General features: G+C 44.5%; 1 protein-coding gene across 3 annotated transcripts in view; it reads right to left on the bottom strand.

The window, feature by feature from the left end:
• Positions 1-613: 613 nt before the first annotated feature.
• CEP95 (centrosomal protein 95) overlaps positions 614-19996 on the bottom strand; it is a 28087-nt gene continuing 8704 nt past the window's right edge. For all 3 annotated transcript variants that reach the window (XM_081849585.1, XM_081849584.1, XM_081849583.1), the window contains exons 7-22: positions 17483-17590; positions 16841-17046; positions 15036-15108; positions 13591-13679; positions 11240-11358; positions 10533-10668; positions 9169-9292; positions 7598-7779; positions 5298-5390; positions 4889-5039; positions 3668-3828; positions 2912-2986; positions 2288-2440; positions 1375-1521; positions 1219-1290; positions 614-1003 (exon numbers count right to left, since the gene is read on the bottom strand). In XM_081849585.1, coding sequence (XP_081705711.1) covers positions 824-1003; positions 1219-1290; positions 1375-1521; positions 2288-2440; positions 2912-2986; positions 3668-3828; positions 4889-5039; positions 5298-5390; positions 7598-7779; positions 9169-9292; positions 10533-10668; positions 11240-11358; positions 13591-13679; positions 15036-15108; positions 16841-17046; positions 17483-17590 — 2069 coding nt within the window. In that variant the 3' untranslated portion in view covers positions 614-823. The remainder of the gene's footprint in view (positions 1004-1218; positions 1291-1374; positions 1522-2287; positions 2441-2911; positions 2987-3667; positions 3829-4888; positions 5040-5297; positions 5391-7597; positions 7780-9168; positions 9293-10532; positions 10669-11239; positions 11359-13590; positions 13680-15035; positions 15109-16840; positions 17047-17482; positions 17591-19996) is intronic.

Raw genomic sequence — 19996 nt, 5'->3', positions numbered from 1 at the left:
TGCCGTATTTCAAAAAGTAAAAACCACCAATTTTTTGTTTGTTTGATCCAGGAAAAACTGCCCCCTTCCAGAAACCCCCCTGGACGCCACTTCCACCTTTGAGCTCCCGGTAATGTTCGGGGAAATCCGGACATATGGCAGCCCTATTTTTTGCTTTCCTTCTCTGTCCCGAATCTGCCATCATTCCGCTTCCTTAGATATCCCAGAGTTCTAGTGTTAAGAGAGAGGGAGAGAAGCTTGTCTCTGCTCTCCTCATGCCGTGCATAATTTTATATAACCCTATCATGTCTCCTCCTTCTCTCCAGTCCAAAATATTGTAAACTTTCCTCATAGAGGATTTGCTCCATCACCTTTTTCTGAATCTCTTCCAGCTCATTTTGAGGTGAGGCGACCAGAAATGTACAGTGTTCGAAGCGTGGTCATAAAATATCGCATTTACTCCAATGTAATGCGCACCTTTTTGGGGGGCCAAATTGATATTAAGTTTGCTAGAATTTATCTTTTAAACATGCCCAGTCTTGATTTAGATGCATCATCAGTTAGCTATACTTAAGCAATAAGATTAATAAGATTAATATTTGGAGTAACCTGGAAGAAAGCTTCACTAGCTTAGTTTTGACGGTTGAGAAGGTAACCTTTATTGAAAAAGTCTTGTTTTTTAAAAAATCATTTTGAAGATATCAGTTCAATATTTCCATGACACTGTCTATGGATTCTGGGCAGCAAAACAAGCTACTAACTTCATACTTCAGGTTGTGTACCACCCAGTATCATTTTTAAATATAAAAAGCATATTTGCCAGAAACAAGAGGCATTCCAACACTTAAAGGAACTGGTAGTTTTTGCTATATTGAAAGGAAGCCACTAGGAGTCTGGTTTTTAGGCGATCAGCTTCCAGTTCTCGGAAGAATGAATCATCATCATCACGTGTGATCATGTCCTGCAGTTCTTTAATCTCCTTCTCCATCTTTGATCTCAGCTCACGTTTCACTTTGTTTAATGTCTGAAAGAGACCATTAGGATTAAGTCTAGTACAAGGTTTCCCTAACATGGGTCTCCAGCTGGTTTTTTTGGACTACAATTCCCATCATCCCTGACCCCTGGTCCTGCTAGCTAGTGATGATGGGAGATGTAGTCCAACTGCAGCTGGACGATTTTGGGAAACACTGGTCCAGTAGTTGGTCAGCAAGACAGAAAGTTTAGAGCAATAAGACTTACTGTTGCCTGTGCTTTCTCTCTGGTTTGGATTTCTCGACGTTCTTCAGAAACAGCTTCTGCCAGCATTGAAAACTAAGCAGAGCACAAGAAAAACAAATTAATTAGGTGAAGATAATGTTAGTTTATCCTTGTGTTGTAAGGAAGAAGCAAGCCTACCTGGTCCTTATAGTAGCACTCCATGGCCTCTAGCTCAGCCTGATGTTCTCTCTTTTGCTCAGCTCGCTTGTCCTTGGCATACGATCTCAGCTCATGCAGCCTCTGCTTCTGAATTTCCAAGCCTTCTTCAAACAGGTTTTTAAATATCTGCCAAACAAAACATGGCAGCCACAAACATAAGAACAGCTCCATTCAAGAAAACCTCAGCCCAGGTGACCAAGTGAAGAAAGCTAGTCACGCTCAAACCTATTATTTCCGAGAGAACGTAACCTGCTTTGCAACAGGCGGTCAAGACGGTTTGCTTCCTTGGCCGTGGATCAGTAGCTACAACGTGTCAACTAATAATTTTTTTAGCTTATTAAATAAGACTTGGTGATTACATGGTTCATTATGTGAAAGTGCATTTGCGTGTTCCTAAAAGGCACCTTTGAGATGCTCAAAGTAGTGTAGGAACTTAAGCTAGCAAAGTCACAATTCATTTTACTTTCTTGACAAGTTTCCCCCTAGTTCTTAATCTCAAAGGAGATTACAAAGGAAATATCTATGTATTATCGCCGTCACAAAGCTGATCTGCAGTGGGCAGGTCTCATCCCACCCTGCCAAGGAATGGGTAAGCTAGATCATGTGGTACCTTGCAAACTAGTGTCACAACTCCAACAGCACCAGCACACCTAGTGCAAGAAATATCCATATGATGGCAGCCTAGTCGCATGATGAAGACATTCCTAAGTTACCAGAGTGGTGGGAGAGATGCCCACAGAGAAGGAGGAGCTATGCAGTTGCGATCAGAGCATGTTGGAAAACATGGAAGCTGGCCTGCAGTCTCAATACATTCCTTAGAATCTCAGCTGGACTTTCCTGGGTGGAAGAGCAGGAGTCCCCCTTCCTGCAGCGCAGGTTCCCCTCAACTTACACGTTCCTCGCGTGTCCTGGCTCTCATCATCTTTGCCCGCAGCTGAACTCTGTAATCCTGGTAGTACTTTTTGGCTCGGACAATTTGCTGTCGTCTCTCCTTCATTTTGTTCTGGGCACATTTCTGCCGATTAATGTGTTGCTTCAACTCTTGCTAAAGACAAAAACCGAGAAACACAATTCAAGTTTCCCTAAGGAGAAGAGAGAAGGTAGTAACTATTTTCTGAAATAGGTGCAGCGACCAGAAAAGAAGAATTCCCTTCTTGATCTTCATCTAGAGGAACTATAGCTGGACAAAAGAGTTTAGGAGGGAAGGCCGTTTTTCAGAAATTTGGCTGTCCAGTTTTTCACTCCCATTTGCTGCAGGACTATCGAGCACAATGTCCTGCTGAGCAATTGGTAAATCCCGAAACTAGATGAGGGTGTGCCAATATGCTTCACCCAGCAGAATTAGGGGTGTCTGAGGACCTGGCTCGCCCAACTTGAAAGCATTGCTCTGAAAAAATAACTCACGACCTACCAAACCAAGTGCAGTAGTCTCCCCCCCACACACAAAGAAAAAACGTTTGTGGTCCCAAGCAGGTGCCCTAACCAGCCCCACCTCCTGCAAGATCTCTGAACATACCAGTCTCCTGTTATGAGCCTGCTCTTTCTTAATGAGGTCAACAAGCAGTTCATGCCTTTTCAATGTTTCTAGTGCCTAAAAGTGGGGGGAAGTAAAGAAACCTGATTAATATTGGTTTTGCACATGTCAATCTTCTGCATACTATAATGAACTCATGAAACACCTTTTTAAAAAAGTGCCCTTCCTCCTTTTTTTACCCATCACTTTTGGATCTACAGTTTCTCTCAGAAACTCTTTCTGTGTGCTCTGTCTCCCTCTGTGAGCAGGAAGGCAGTCACACTGAAAGCTGATCCGCTTCCAAGAGGAAAGGCGCATGCTGCTCTAAAATCCCTTTCTGCTTTCCTCCAGTCACCCTCTCTCATCTCTCGCAGGAGTTAGTTGAGCCCTGCCACAAAGGTACCTAGCTGTGTGGTCCGGTTCCTTCTTTTCTTCCCATCTCTTTTATGCCCCAACCTCCTTATCTCATCAGAACTAGCTCCTTGTGGAAAGAATTTGCTCAGGTGGAATCCGGAAAAGTCCCCTCCCCCCCCCCTTTTACAGCCTTATCAGTCCTGCAGCGAAGAAAAACCAAGCAGAAGACTCGGGTACCGATCAGCACATTTTGCAATGCCATCTTATGCATTTACTCAAAAGCAATCCTTCTCCCACACCTCTGGAAGGCATGCATAGGATTGGAGCCTAATATGGCTGGTACACACGACCCCACCTGATCTTTAAAAGACCGTGACCTTCCTTGGCCTGAGCAGAGTAACTCACTTCACTCTGCAGTTTGAATTTGTTTTTACTGCCGGTTGACTTCAGGTGGTCTATCTGTGCCAGCTGCTGGTGCCACATCTTGTTCATGACAGGGCGGGAAATGTGTAGGTGGGGGAAATCCTGCAGGAGCAGAGGCAAGAGGTCGTTCTCCTTGACCTTCACTGCAAGAGAGAGAAAGGCAGGTGTCAGCCACCCAGCTCTGGAAGACAAGGGCAGGGCAGCATAGCCTGAGGTCCCAGTCCTCAAGCTGTCAGAATCTTGTCTAAGGAAGATGTTGCAGGTCTATGTCCCTGGAGAATAAATATGTATGGAGGGCATTGTTAAAAAGGAAAAAAGAAAAATAACTGCCTCAAAGTGTGGGTAGGACCTAGCTATTATGTTCCATGCATGTAACACCACTTTGCTGCAGGAAGAAACAAACTCTGCACAGAAAAATGGTGGGCATTGGAAAATTTAAGCCCAGGCTCATATTGCCTTGTCTGTGCTTTGTCTCAAAGCTGTTTTTCCCCCTTTTTTTTTTTTAAAAAAAGAAGCTGTCAGATTCTGTTAGACATGTGCATGTAATGTGCAATCAGTCTCTCAAATACCATATTGCTCCATGCAATACCTCAAAATAGGGAGCTGCGCACTTATTGCAGGTATCACACTTGACCAACAAAGCTGGAGTCTCTTGGACTGTGGCTTTTCACCGCAAATGGAGAACATGCAAGGTGAAAAGTGAGCGCGCAATTTATGGAGCGCGCTCTTTTCTTTGACAGCAACCTTTCCCAGCATTCTTGCGGCGACCACCACAATTGCAGCCTCTGTTTTCCTAGTCAGCTACAGGTGTGGAGCAAAGGAAAACAGGTTTGCCCATATTGGCACAGATGCTTTCAGTATCTTTCGGAAGAACATCAAGCTGTATAAGCACGGCTGGCATGTGTTGCTTGGGCGCTTAATTTTAAAGCAACAAACCCTTGCCAGGGACTACACTGAACTCCGAAGAGCTCCCGAAGCAGAGAGGAGTGTGGTGGTGGGAGCCTTGGCTTCTCTGATGGCTTTTGGGAAAGGGGTTGGGATGAGCTGTGTGCCCTTGGTTAGAAACTGGTACATGAATTTGCTTCCCTTACACAAGTCTAGACATATGGAGGTCATAAGGCAAGAAGCCAGTATTCTTGGCCTTCAGCCGACGCTTTCAAAAGGTGCCAATCTTTCTACTAAGGAGCTCTCTGTAGTTCTTACTTGGAGCTGCTTTCTTTGGCTTTGCAAACCCTCCTCTTGAAATCCACTGGCTGAGTTTGGGATTCCGAGGACCATTTTTTCTAGAATAAATCTTTGCTGCTTGCGAGGCTCTTGGAGGTTCTTTAAATAATTTCTCCTTGTATTTTTGTTCCTGGATGCAGACAGACACGAAGAACAAGTTACTGAAAGGCAAGCATTTCCAAAAATAGCCACTGGCTACTTGTAAGGAGATTTACGTGGACTGGGCCAAATTCTTCCTTTAGGGCAACTGGATTCTGAGCAAGGAAGAGGAGCATTTCTATGCACCTTGAAAGAGAGGAAACCCACCCTCAGAATCCTAGGAATTCAGAGACCAGTGCAAGAGAGGCACACCACCCCAACTCCTTCATTCTCTTCTGCTCCCCCTTACAATTTCCTTCGCCTTGGCTTTCAGCTCTGCCAGTTCGAATTTCTCACGAGCCTCGTAAGCTCTTAATTCATCCTCGTAGGCTTTGGTCAAGAGCTGGAAGGCAAAAAACAAAGCCTGGTCAATGTCCACAACAAGTGTGTCGATTTAGCAAAATATTCTATGCCACTTTTCCACGTTTCTACTCCCAGGGCAGCTAAACATCAATTAAACCATATAAAAACAGCAAGTCAACATACCAAAGCAGAATCCAAACATAAAGGTATAAAAGCTTCACAGAAGAATAAAAGGTCTGGGTTTTTTCAAGGCCTGGGAAAATAGACTGACCCCAAAACACAGCTGCCAGACGAGCCTCCCCAAAGAAAACGCAGCACAGCTAAGGCAGGGCAGCTCTCGCCAGTTGCTGCAACTCTCCTCTCAGAAGGCCAGAGCACTGAGAGGAGGCCTGAAAAAGGTTAGCTTTAATGCACAGGCAGAGGAATGCAGGGTACCAAAGTTCCAAACCATGTAGAGCTTTAAAAAGGTAAGGGTAAAGGGACCCCTGACCATGAGGTCCCGTCGTGGCCGACTCTGGGGTTGCAGCGCTCATCTCGCTTTATTGGCCAAGGGAGCTGGCATACAGCTTCTGGGTCATGTGGCCAGCATGACTAAGCAGCTTCTGGCGAACCAGAGCAGCACACGGAAACGCCGTTTACCTTCCCGCCGGAGCGGTACCTATTTATCTACTCGCACTTTGATGTGCTTTCGAACTGCTAGGTTGGCAGGAGCAGGGACCGAGCAACGGGAGCTCACCCCGTTGCGGGGATTCGAACTGTCAGCCTTCTAGTTACAGATAGGTAGCCGTGTTGGTCTGCCATAGTCAAAACAAAACAAATTCCTTCCAGTAGCACCTTAAAGTATCTGAAGAAGTGTGTATCTGAAGAAGTATCTGAAGAAGTGTGCATGCACACGAAAGCTCATACCAAGAACTGACTTAGTTGGTCTTTAAGGTGCTACTGGAAGGAATTTGTTTTGTTTTGTCAGCCTTCTGATTGGCAAGTCCTAGGCTCTGTGGTTTAACCCACAACGCCACCTGCATCCCTTTAAAAAGGTAGGGGGCAGGAATTGGAACAGTGCTCAGAAACAGACCCAACAGCCAGATTGGCCCTTGTATGACTCACACCAATTAAGCCCAATACCACCAGTGCAGAGAACAGCCACGAAGTAGAGGCTTAGATTTGCAGGATGATGCTTGTATTGTTACGTGTCAGCAAAAATATATTCAGCACTGCAGTTCTGTTGGGCCAATGAACTTCTCTGTGTGCATCTAAGGTTCCCCTTCCTCCCCCTGCACACCTTCAAAATCAGCTCCACGGGGGTTGGGGGAACCCCCTGGAGTAGACTGTGGGGTCATAAAGGAAGGGCAAGACTCATAATCCCATCAGAATGACATGTATGTAGCTCTGGGTACAACCCATAAAAACAAAGCAATTGGCAAATGAAACTGAATGTGTCTCCCCACAAAGTGAGATCTATGTTTGCTGCAGCTAATATTGGGAATGTTAATGCATATGGCGTTGCCAATTCATATATGTTAAAAAATACCAAGCTGGCACATATGAACATTTCAAAGAGCTAGTTACTTAATAGCTAACAGCACCAGGAGGCTGCAGCCCACTGGACCCCCTGCCCCCGCAAAGCATCAGATGTGGGAAGGAATTTTGCTAAGGCCTGAATCAAACCTTTGCCTGTACTGGGCTGGATCTTGCAATGCTAATCTGGGCATAAGATCCTTTTCAAGAAATTAGAAAGCCAAACAATCCAGAAACATGGCGGCAAAGATTAACAGCCAGTCAAACTCTGACGCAGTTTAGAAGAGGGTATTTGATAAGGGAAAGCATCAGAAGTCAGCACATCAGAGAAATAAAAGCTGAAGAATTATTTAAGCTGTTTTATTACTTGGCTGCTTAAGTACAGGCTAGAAAGCTGATAATAGGTGCCAAAGCACTTTGCTCAAGCCGCGTAACAAATCCAAAACAGAATTGAATGCCTCTTGTTTTCCAGGGTGTCTGTGTCACATCACAACTCTAGCAAATTCACAGGGTGGATGTTGAAGCAGATAACAGATCTCTGGGCATGCTTCCCACCCCCCTTTTTAAAAAATAAAACCTTACAACCTCCCCTTTGGGCAAGCAGATAAATCATCTGCATCCCTAGTGCCAGAGACCTGGGAAGGCTCTTCAGTGTTGGGTATGCTTACCTGCCTATTGAGGCTATCGGCCGTTCACCCAGAAGGCTGCATCTTGCAATCCTGCTGCCCTTACCTTTGCTCTTAACTTCCTCTGGTCTTTTTCCTTTTGCACACGGTCTCGCATTCTTCCCATTGGCCCTCGTACATCTTTCCAAAGTGCACCACCCGATTCAGGGGTTAGGTGGTGGCTTGATGGAGGGGGTGAAGCAGAAAGTGACCGCCGTCTGCTGGGTGCCCTTCCAAAACGTAGCACACCTGCAAAAGAAACTAGCTCTGAGAGTTTCTAGTAGCAGCAGCAGAAACGAGAGGCGCTTGCAGACATGCTCTTATTTGGTTCGCATGTAATGTGAAGCCAGATTGGCTTTGGGCAAAGAAAAGCTGGCTCCCGCTTTGCTCCTCCTTTGGTCCTGCAAGCTAAGCCACGGCTTGGCTTAGCCTGTTGTCTGAACCCAGGTTCATGGTTTGTCTTGCACCAGACAAACCATGAGCTGTGAAATGAGGTTTGTTCATTGGAACAAAGCAAAGCATGTCCCTGGGTTTGGACAGCATGCTAAACCAACGCATAGTTTAGCTCAGGGGTCAGCAAACTTTTTCAGTGGGGGGCCAGTCCACTGTCCCTCAGACCTTGTGCGGCGCCAGACTATATTGGGGGGGGGGGAGAACAAATTCCTATGCCCCACAAATAACCCAGAGATGCATTTTAAATAAAAGCACACATTCTACTAATGTAAAAACACACTGATTCCCAGACCGTCCATGGGCCGGATTTAGAAGGCGATTGGGCTGGATCTGGCCCCTGGGCCTTAGTTTGCCTACCCATGGTTTAGCTCGTAGCAATTCAGCACAGCTGAAGGAGGGTCAAAGCAACTGTACTTCCTCAGGGAGCCACACAGTTGTGAATTTGTTTTGAGCTAGGGTTGCCATATTTCAAAAAGTAAAATTCGTGACACCAGCAAAGCTGTTGATTTTTTTTTTTTTAAAGAAACCCACCAAAATTGTTAAGTTTTTTTAGGGGAAACTGTCACAAAAATTGTGATTTTAAGCTTTCGGAGCGGTTTCTGCTGCTTTTTCTATTGCGTAGCCATACATCTGGGTTTCCCCTGACATTTTGCCAATTCGGCAAAATACCCCCCAATGTCATTTTTACACCCAAAAACCAGGGCATGTCAGGAATTTTCCTGACCTATGGCAAGCCTATGTTAAGTCATGGTTTATATTAACATCGTGTGCCAGCTGAGCCACAGAGGAGTGAGAGCTCTTTACGGTGAATGCTCTTCAGTTGCCAGTGGGACTCTCTGGGACCAAATACTCTACTGCCTCATATTCCAATATAACATTCCTTCCTTTCACTTTAGGCGTTGGATCCACACTTTGCCAATCAAGGCTCAGCAGCAGGCTTGCAATTTACTGAAGGAAGTCCAAATGCACATGCAGAAGGAACAGCTGGTTTTCGCCTGGAGGGCGTTTCTTTAAGGTGTTGGGACACACAGCATTGGTGGGTTGTGCTGCCCCTCTTGTGGCCATCTGCATCCTCTGTCTTTCACCACAAGAGGGCAGTATAACTCACCACAAAGTGCGCACATCACCTGGCAAAGAAAGGGGCAGGTCACCAGGATGTCGTCAAACTTAACACTCAACTGTTACCCGATTCCGGTTTCCTTCGGCGGTAATCCATGATGCTATCGCTGTGCTGAGAAAGATTATCTTCATCGGCTGATGACTCTTCCTCCTCCTCCTTGCTTTGCTCGCCCAGAGCATGCTTTAACATCTGTCATTTAAAGAAATCTGTCAAGAATGCATTCCAATGGCACAACCTAGTACTAACTGTTTATTATAATAATAATAATTTATTATTTATACCCCACCCACCTGGCTGGGTTTCCCCAGCCACTCTGGGCGGCTCCCAACAGAATGTTAAAAACACAACAAAACATCAAACATTAAAAGCTTCCCTAACCAGGGCTGCCTTCAGATGTCTTCTAAAAGTAATATAGTTGTTTATTTCCTTGACATCTGATGGGAGGGTGTTCAAAACATCCGTCTGAAAACTTCAGCCTCAAGTATATATTGTCATATTTACTACCAAAACCAAGGTTGGCACCTTGCGGTAACTTGCTTGAATTTATTGCAGCCTGGCCTATGCATGCGGCAGAATGGTTGGCAGAATCACAAGGTGGCAGAACGGACTGCGCCGCTACAGTACTACTACAAAATGCAGGCAGGAATGCTTCCGAGTACCACAGGAGAGTTTTCTGCAAGCATCTGTGTGGCCATTGCGAGAACAGGATGCTAGACGAGGTGGACCTCTGGCCTGATCCAGCAGGCTCTTCTTATGTCCTTAAACTTCTCATTATTTTGGGTAGCAGTTTTAATACTGGACTGTCTCTCTTTGGAAAAAGTCAGTACAAGGAAGGAGTAATTGACCTAACATGCTACATATATTGATTTTATTAGAATATTTAGTAAAGCCCAGGGACGCGGGTAGTGCTGTGGGTTAAACCACAGAGTCTAGGACTTGCCGATCAGAAGGTCGGCGGTTCAAATCCCCGCGACAGGGTGAGCTCCCGTTGCTCACTCCCTGCTCCTGCCAACCTAGCAGTTTGAAAGCACGTCAAAGTGCAAGTAGATAAATAGGTACCGCTCTGGCAGGAAGGTAAACGGCGTTTCTGTGCGCTGCTCTGGTTCGCCAGAAGCAGCTTAGTCATGCTGGCCACATGACCCAGAAGCTGTATGCCAGCTCCCTTGACTAATAAAGCGAGATGAGCGCCGCAACCCCAAAGTTGGCCATGACTGGACCTAATGGTCAGGGGTCCCTTTACCTTTACCTTTAGTAAAGCCCAGGGTGGACACCAAATGGTTTCCCATCTGGTCCTTGGATACCAGGGGCTACTAAAGGATTTTAAATTCATCCCACCCCTTTAACTAGGTTTTCTCACAAGTTGTTGACAACAGGAGAGCTGCACTATATTGGGAGAAGGTGCTGTCAAGAATAGATGGGGCTTACTTACTCCTTCTAGTTCGTTCATCCGGCGGGACAGTTTGTCCGACATCTCCTTCAGCTCCTGTTCAGACAGCTTTTCCTTTGCCGTTTGGTGTGAAGAAGCTTCCTCTGCAAGCGAGTCTGTGATGGAGCGTTCTTTCTGGCTGAGAAACCACATGGGGTCAACAGGCTGAAAATGAATGTTGCTTTTTCTATCAAAGACCTCATTTCAGCAACACTCGGACAGCATTCCCAGGAGTTCATCTTGGCAGCGATACAATGAGAGTTCATACATTGACCCCAGGGATCACACCGGCCTCCCTAAATATTTAGCTACATATCTGACATGCTATTTCTTCCGATGAGGGGGAAAAACTTGTGTTGCAAGCATCAGTGCCCAGGTTGCATGAATGGGCTTTTGAGGAAATAAATAAAGAATATGACAACTGTTATTAGCATGTACCACCTTAAGCTGCTGATAACATCGCTGGTTTGGGAGGAAGAGGCAAATACTGAGGTTTTAAGACAGGAGGAAATAACCTTTTTTTGTTGTTGTTGAGGACTACATTCCCCTTGGAGGGAACCTACGTGGAACAGAGCCAGATCATCAGCACTTCAAATACCCTCCTTTTCTCTCTCACTACCTCATACTTAATAATCTTGGTAGTTCCCCACCTCTGTCTTAAACAATGCAAGAAAACTTTTAGGATTTCAGACGATCTAGGAAATGCATACCTTTTCCCAGGAAGCAGATTCCTTTGTTTTGGTCTTGTGCTTTGCTTTGTTGCAAACTCTGGCAACCTGCCCTTCTCAAAGCAAGGAGCTGGTGTGTATGGAACATTCTCATTCCTTTCCTTTTAGATGAGAGGGAGGGGGAAAAAAGCTCTCACTGAAGAAGTCAAGAATAAATTAAAGAGAATGTCTGCTGTTAAAACTGAGCAGTGAGTACCACACCATATACTGAGGGGCTGCTAAATGGAATTGCTGGTAATATTAAAGCAGCTTTTAGGGCATTAGCAGTCCTTCAAAGGATGATATTCATTTACAGTGGTACCTCGGGCTAAGAACTTAATTTGTTCTGGAGGTCCGTTCTTAACCTGAAACTCTTCTTAACCTGAATCACCACTTTAGCTAATGGGGCCTCCTGCTGCTGCTGCACTGCCGCACAATTTCTGTTCTCATCCTGAAGCAAAGTTCTTAACCTGAGGTAATATTTCTGGGTTAGCGGAGTCTGTAACCTGAAGCGTATGTAACCCGAGGTACCACTGTATTGCAGTGTTGTTTGTCAGCCTAGAAATATATTTTGGGTTCTGAGCAGCCAGCACTATGTGTACTCTCTCTCTTTCTGAGCAAAATGAAAATCAGAAATGCAGCCTTTTAAAATCTAAGCATTCCTTTTTACATATTCCTTTTAACCTTATTGCTAAAACCACAGGGATTGATATTAGATGAAAATTTGAAATTATAATATGTGAAGACAAAGAACTAAGAGAAAATAGAGAGGGTATGGATTTGCTGAATTAACTATTTGAATTGGAATACAAAAAAGGGAGGTGTGAGGAAGTCAGGAAAATAAGTAAATGAACTGTAAGATATAGAAAGAGGGATTTGTTTTTAATTGTTTTTGGGGTTTTTTCTATTTTTTGTAGTGTTTGTATTTTTTGTGTTTTCTTTTTATCCTTTTTGTAATTTCTTTCTTGTGGAAATTTTAATAAATATTATTTAAAAAATAAAAATAAATAAAATCTAAGCATTCCTGAGTTTGACTCACAAGCAAAACCTGTCAAATGTTTTAGAATCTTAGAGTTGGGCCCAAGGGTTGATTGACCTAGTCCAGCCCCCTGCAATGCAGGAATCTCAGCAAAAACATCCAGGACAGATGGCCATCCAACCTCTGCTTAAAAACCTCCAAGGAAGGAGAGTTCACCACCTCTCGTGGGAGTCGGTTCTACTGCTGGACAGCTCTTACTGTCAGAAAGTTTTTCTGAATGTTTAGTCAGAATCTCCTTTCTTGCGACTTGAAGCCATTGGTTTGAGTCCTACCCTCCAGAGCAGGAGAAAACAAGCCTGCTCCCTCCTCCATGTGGCAGCCCTTAAGATATTTGAAGATGGCTATCCTCTCAGTCTCCTCTTTTCCAGGCTAAACATACCCAACTCCTTCAACTGCTCCTCATAAGGCTGGGTTTCCTGACCCTTTATAATCTTTGTCGCCCTCCTCTGCACAAGTTCCAGCTTGTTAACATCCTTTTTAAATTGTGGCGCCCAGAACTGGACACAGTATTCCAGGTGTGGTCTGACCAAGGCACAATAGAGTGGTACTATTACTTCCCTTGATCTGGACACTGTACTTCTGTTGATGCAACCTAGAATAGTGTTAGCTTTTTTTTGGCTGCTGCATCACACTGTTCAAATACAGTCATACCTCTTGTTACGTTCGATTCAGGTTACATCTTTTCAGGTTGCGTCCCGTGGTGACCCAGAAGTACCAGAAGGGTTACTTCTGGGTTTCGCCACTCATGCATGCGCAGAAGCGGCGAATCACAACCTGCGCATGCGCAGGTTGCGTTCCTTTCAGGTTGCAAACAGGGCTCCAGAACGGATCCTGTTCGCAACCAGAGGTACCACTGTACTATAATTCAAATACTATAAACATGTAAGGTAAAAGATAAAGAACTCCTGGACGGTTAAGTCCAGTTAAAGGCGACTATGATGTTGCAGCGTTCATCTCGCTTTCAGGCCGAGGGACCCGGTGTCTGTTCACAGATAGCTTTCCGGGTCATGTGGCCAGCAAGACTAAATGGCTTCTGGCGCAACAGAACACCGTAACAGAAGCCAGAGCACACAGAAATGCCGTTTACCTTCCTGCTGCAGTGGTACCTATTTATCTACTTGCACTAGCGTGCTTTCGAACTGCTAGGTTGGCAGAAACTGGGACAGAGCAATGGGAGCTTACCCTGTTGTGGGAATTCGAACTACCAATTTTCTGATTGGCAAGCCCAAGAGGCTCAGTAGTTTAGATGACAGCACCACCCGCATCCCTATATAAACATGTATCTACACCCAACAGGGTATGAATTAACAGTTACCTTTCCTGCATCATCTATGATGTCTTCTAGCACTGACTCATCAGCTTCTTCATTCACACCAGTTTCAGATGCAGGTTCATTATCTACAGCTGGAAGAGCCAACAGCAGAAACCACAAGAAATTAGTTTACATAATTCACTTCTTTACGCAACTAGAGACAAACCCAAGTCCCAAAAAATCTAAACACACTTGTCACAGCATATGCAAACAGGATAACACAGTGACTAGTGACTTGTAAAACTACCTCCACATGAAGACTTCTATAGATTTTTCTGCAAGGATCATTGGCAACAATAAGTTTAACTTGTAAACATAATACAAACCTCCAAATAAGAAGTGTGGTGGGGAGTCAATTTGTTTTCTCTGGCTGTGCCTATCACAGGATGGTTAATCACATTTTCTAGAGTGGTTTCTGTTCAGCAATTTTTTTTGCTAATGTTAGTTCAGTGATGTAATTACCCAAGAAGGTGAGCAGGGAAAAGAAAGGCTTAAAGGTGAAAGATAATCAAATGTTCTTGCCAACAAGAATTGGTGCCTTTGTTAATGCTGCACTTGAACTGTGTGTTAAAGTGATAAAGGGTAGCAACATGGTGCCCTCCAAATGCTGGACTCCAATTTCCATCAGCCTCAGCCAACGGCCAGGGATGATGGGAGTTGTGATGCAGCAACATCAGTACTGGTTTACAATGCAATCCTATATAACCTGCCAAAGAGAGTAACTGACACTGAGTTCAGTGGGACCAGCTCCTGGTTTGTTGAAAAGTCTCTTTGGGATAATGCAGAGCTCTTGGAGGGAAGTGAGTTTCTGACAGAATTCACCATACCGTTATAAAAACTTCACTACCCAAGGTATCCTTGGGAAGGTGAAAAATGAAACTGAACATAAGCATACAGTGATGTTCCCTGGCAAATAAGAACATTTTGAAAGTACATTAAAAAAGAAAGAAAGATAGATCCACAAGTAGTCGCTTTTACAAGCACTTTTCAAAAGTCTCTTTCTCCCTATGTCAGTAGCTTTAATTAGAGTAGTAAAAGTAAAGAGGACCCCTGACCATTAGGTCCAGTCATGGCTGACTTTGGGGTTGCGGCGCTCATCTCGCTTTATTGGCCGAGGGAGCCAGCGTACAGCTTCCAGGTCATGTGGCCAGCGTGACTAAGCCATTTCTGGCGAACCAGAGCAGCGCACGGAAACGCCATTTACCTTCCCGCCGGAGTGGTACCTATTTATCTACTTGCACTTTGACATGCTTTCAAACTGCTAGGTTGGCAGGAGCAGGGACCAAGCAACGGGAGCTCACCCCGTCGCAGAGATTCGAACCACCGACCTTCTGATCAGCAAGCCCTGGGCTCAGTGGTTTAACCCACAGTGCCACCTGCGTCCCTAATTAGAGTAGTAGAAGAGATATTAAGATTACATGTTTCAATAACTCAAGGAATGTTCTTACCGGAAGTGATTGTGGATAAAGAAAGGATGTCACCTGAGAGGGTTCCAGACTCTTCCCCAAGGGACTCTGCAGGCTGTTAAAAAACGTGGGACATGTAAATTTTGTGTGGCATTTGCTTGTTTTTTTAAAATGCATATATGAGCAACTTCCTGTTTGCATGGGGGTTGCATTCCAGGTCATCGTGCACGTCAACAGTCGCACGCCAATCAAACACCTGCAAAATGGTCACTGCTTGTGCATAAAATATTATCCAAACCGTAAAAATAACCAGATGTATTAACACCACATTAAAATTTATTTGCATTTGGTGTAGGCCTTGTCATTTCTCATCTAAATAGCTAATAACACCAATGGTATATTATGACCGACACACACACTCCAAAAGTAAGTGAAATAATTGCCAATTCACCTAACAGGTTATTCACCTTATTCATCCTTTCTCTTCCATCCAGATACGAGTTTGCTTCTACAGAAAACACCCCTGATTCTCCTTGTGCAATTAGAAAGGCTTTGGCTTACTTCCATTGACTAGTCATCTCATTCCTTGGTACTGCTAGTAGATTAATCATTGCCTTTTGATGTCCTGTTCAAACAATATATTCTATATCCCCTAAATGACTTGTTGCTTTAAGAGGAACTCACTATGAAGATGTGCCTCTTCCCACACCATTTGGACAGTGTTAGAAACTGAGATATTAAAGCTAGGAGCTAAAGGGCACCTTAAACCTAGGTTGTGGGCCCAACAATGGAATGTCTAGGCGTGCTTTTTTATAACAAGAATACAAAGCTGAAAATGAATGAACTGCAGCTAAAATCTTATGTTCGTTTTTCACATGGTCTAGTCCCTCCCCTGCCCCACCCGCCCTAATATTCTTAAGAGGGTCTCTTTGCCAGTCTTCAGAGAGTAGCTGGAAGTGAGGAGGCAGAAAAAGGTCCTCCTTTCCTTTCACTCTGCAGTTTTAATCTGAAAATCTTTGGTGCAGTTCTGCATCCAGAAACTGCATGTCCTAATGAAATTCCCTGTCGCAAAATACGCCTAGAACAATGGCAATTTCAAACACAGCATTTGAGACTCTATCATGATTCTTATATATTGGTTTTATCTTAAATCAGCAGGCGTGGTAGTGGTTTAATACGCTTAGACAGCGTACTGTAACTCAGTCAGAAATACACTCTTCCACCTACGTTCTGAAAGTGAAACATACTATATTTTTTGTTCTATAAGATGCGCCAGGCCATAAGACGCACCTAGCTTTTGGAAGAGGAAAACAAAAAAAATATTTTGAATTCCAGAAGCCAGAACAGCAAGAGGGATCGCTGCGCAGCGAAAGCAGCGATCCCTCTTGCTGTTCTGGCTTCTGGGATAGCCGCGCCAAGCCTCTTCAGGACAGGGGGAGTGTTCCTCCCATTGCCTTGAAGAGGCTTCGCAAAAGCAATGCAAAGCCTCTTGAGTGAAGATGGAGGAGCGCTCCCGCTGCACTCAAGAGGCTTTGCATGGCTATCCCTGAAGCCAGAAGAGCAAGAGGGATCGGTGTGTGTGCAGGGTTCCCTCTTGCTCTTCTGGCTTCTGGGATAGCTGCGCAGCCTGCATTCGCTTCATAAGACGCATACACATCCCCCCTTACTTTTTAGGAGGGAAAAAGTGTGTCTTACAGAGCGAAAAATACGGTACATATTGAGCTTCCTGGACACAGGAAGGCCTAGCAGCGTTAACCTGGAAGCAGTCTGAATTAAGGATCCCAAGGCAATGCATTTCTACAAAGGCTGACAATACTAACAGAAACAAAGAAAACTTCAGCACTTACATCAGAGGACGCAAGTCTGCAAGGTTTAGCTGGTGGCGGCGAACGTCTACCTGAACTTCCAGTGCCTCTTTCAGTTAGGTAAGAGGGCCTGGATGCGGAAGGCTGGAATGGTGGCTGCAAAGGAATAGCTGGGCGGATTGGTTCCCCAAGCTTTTTTGCATTAGAACACAACTGCTCCTTAGACGACAAAGCAGATTTGGCTGTTCCTTAGGAAAGACAAGCAGTTTAGAGGTTCAGTCCATGTACTTTTAACAAAAGGGGGGCATATAATTATTATAATTAATCACTCTGCTGGGAAGTTTCCTTTAGAAATTTTGGGCCCAATGCTGGAAGCAAGCGATTTATGGGATTTCATAGAATTGATTAGGATATTTCCCTCACAGGTCCTATCAACTTAGCCCATCCAGACTTTTCACACACAAAAAGAATGGCTTTATTTAACTGAATAAGATGCACAGGTAAGATGAAACATAGTAACAAACTTAAGCCAGTTCTCTTTCCCCCACCAGATCATCAAAGAAAGATCAAACCCAGGTGGTAAAACAAAGGGAACCCTTACTTGATTAAAATACAATGGACACAAGAAAAGGCCAGTAATATATTTTAAATATATATTTCTGAGGTTCTTTGGTATACACTCACCTTGAGTTTCTCTGACAAGAGCTCTTCTGCCACTAGATGGTCCCCCCAAAGCCACAAGATCTTCAGGTTTTGTAATCTTCTTTGAGATGTCTCTTTCTGCAGGTAACTCTGTAAGAAATTGAAATTTTAAGAGCAGCATTTGGAGGTGACTACGTGCAGAGGGAGTGCGAGTCAAACATTTGTGTTTGACTATTTCACTGCTAATTACAAAGGAGATGTATTATCCAAACAGACTATTGCTGTAACAGGGAGCAGAAAAAGAGAATAAAATATTAAGTTGGCATCAGGTGCAAGGAATCCCGCAGACAGCAAATCCTGCCAATTCCACCATGCTGCAGCCCCCAGTGCTTCATCCCATTGCATTTCATAAGGTCTTTTAACCCTCAGGAGCAGCTTAGGATATATGTGTGGATGCTGAGAGCAGGAATAGGAAGGAGGAGCCAGGTAAGCCCCATAGCATGACAGCTCCCCTGGCACTTTTTGGATTCAACCCAGTGCGTGATCCTAAAAGTTACCATATTGTAAGTAACCTTATGGAAGGGACGCGGGTGGCGCTGTGGGTTAACCACAGAGCCTAGGACTTGCTGATCAGAAGGTCGGTGGACAGCATTAGCAAAGAGGAACTCATGATCTTCCTCAGGTCCTTTGTAATCCATTACTGTATGAGGGATGCGGGTGGCACTGTGGGTTACACCACAGAGCCTAGGACTTGCCAATCAGAAGGCTGACAGTTCGAATCCCCGCAACGGGGTGAGCTCCCGTTGCTTGGTCCCTGCTCCTGCCAACCTAGCAGTTTGAAAGCACGTCAAAGTGCAAGTAGATAAATAGGTACTGCTCCGGTGGGAAGGCAAACGGCGTTTCCATGCGCTGCTCTGGTTCGCCAGAAGTGGCTTAGTCATGCTGGCCACATGACCTGGAAGCTGTATGCCGGCTCCCTCGGCCAATAAAGCGAGACGAGCGCCGCAACCCCAGAGTCGGCCACGACTGGACCTAATGGTCAGGGGTCCCTTTACCTTTACCTTTACCTTTAAGTACCCTTATACATTAATTTAATTTAATTTCTACAGTGGTACCTCGGGTTACATACGCTTCAGGTTACAGATGCTTCAGGTTATCAACTCTGCTAACCCAGAAACAGTACTTCGGGTTAAGAATTTTACCTCAGGATGAGAACAGAAATCGTGCAGTTGTGGTGCGGCGGCAGCAGCAGCGGGAGGCCCCATTAGCTAAAGTGGTGCTTCAGGTTAACAACCGTTTCAGGTTAATAATGGACCTCCGGAACGAATTAAGTATTTAACCCGAGGTACCACTGTACACTGCTCTCCATCCAAAGATTACAGGGCGGTTTTCAATATAAAAACCACAAAGATACATACCATAATAATAAACCAAAACAATACCCCCCCCCCAGTTTAAAAGGTCACAGACTGTTTAATTAGCCAAAGGCCTGGGAGAAGAGGAATGCTTTTGCATGGAGCCTGAATATATGTAAGGAAGGCACCAGGCGAGCCGCCCATGGGAGAGCATTTCACAAGCGGGGAGACACCGCAGAAACATCCCATTCTCGTGTTGCTGCCCTCCAGACCTCTCGCAGAAGAGGCACACCAATAACAGCCTCAGATCATGATTGCAGGGTCCAGGTCAGTTCATATGGGAAGAGGTGTTCCTTGTGGTATTGTGGTCCTGAGCAATATCTCAAAAATATGCATGTTAAGGTTTGGGGAACATGCAAAAGCCAGCGTAAATGTTCAAAACTGTTGGGTTTAAATGCAGATCAAACAACTAAAAATCTTGAGTAAGTTCATAATTTAATCAACCACTCAGTGTGGTATCTGACTAACACCCCAGCAAGTTACGATTTTTATCAACTAGCTCGTTCCATTTAATCACAAAATGTCCAAGAATCCAGAGAGAGAAATTGACAGAGAAATGTAGATGGTAGTGTGTAAATAAGTCCTGGATGAGTCCAAACCCAGCAATGAACTCTGGAAGTCAGGAATTTACAATAATTCAAAGTCAGCAAATAGTTGTATTTCCGTAAATGAAGATTAAGATATTATCTTCCCACAAAAGTGGCCAAAAGGGACCACTGGTTTTCCCACATAACCTTGTGACTCGGCATATTGTTGCATGAATCTGCCATAAACATTATACCCCGTACTTCTGCTAATACTATCTGCAGCAGAGATGGGTGTTTTTATTTATAGCCTGCCAAATGTGTTGATTTCAAGTATTAGTTACTTGTGGAGTTATATAGACTACTCAAATGAATTACATCTCTCAGCTTCACGTTTCAGGCCATTAAGATGCTGGTTTCAATTGTATGCTAATAAGCAGAATTGGTGGGGATCTCAAACTCTGTTCAACCTCTTACACTATTCTGATCCTTGAGTACCAACTTCCAATTGACGCCAGGATCTACCAAAAAAAAAAAGCAATCTGAATGTGTTTGTAATTAAAGGGTTACAATTTATTCCATCTGCTGGTGGGAGTGACTGACCTTGTGACTCTTCT

This window comes from Podarcis erhardii, assembly GCF_964252035.2.
Source record: "Podarcis erhardii genome assembly, chromosome: 2".
Classification (NCBI taxonomy): Eukaryota; Metazoa; Chordata; class Lepidosauria; order Squamata; family Lacertidae; genus Podarcis; species Podarcis erhardii.
This window is presented reverse-complemented; position numbering and strand designations above follow the sequence as displayed.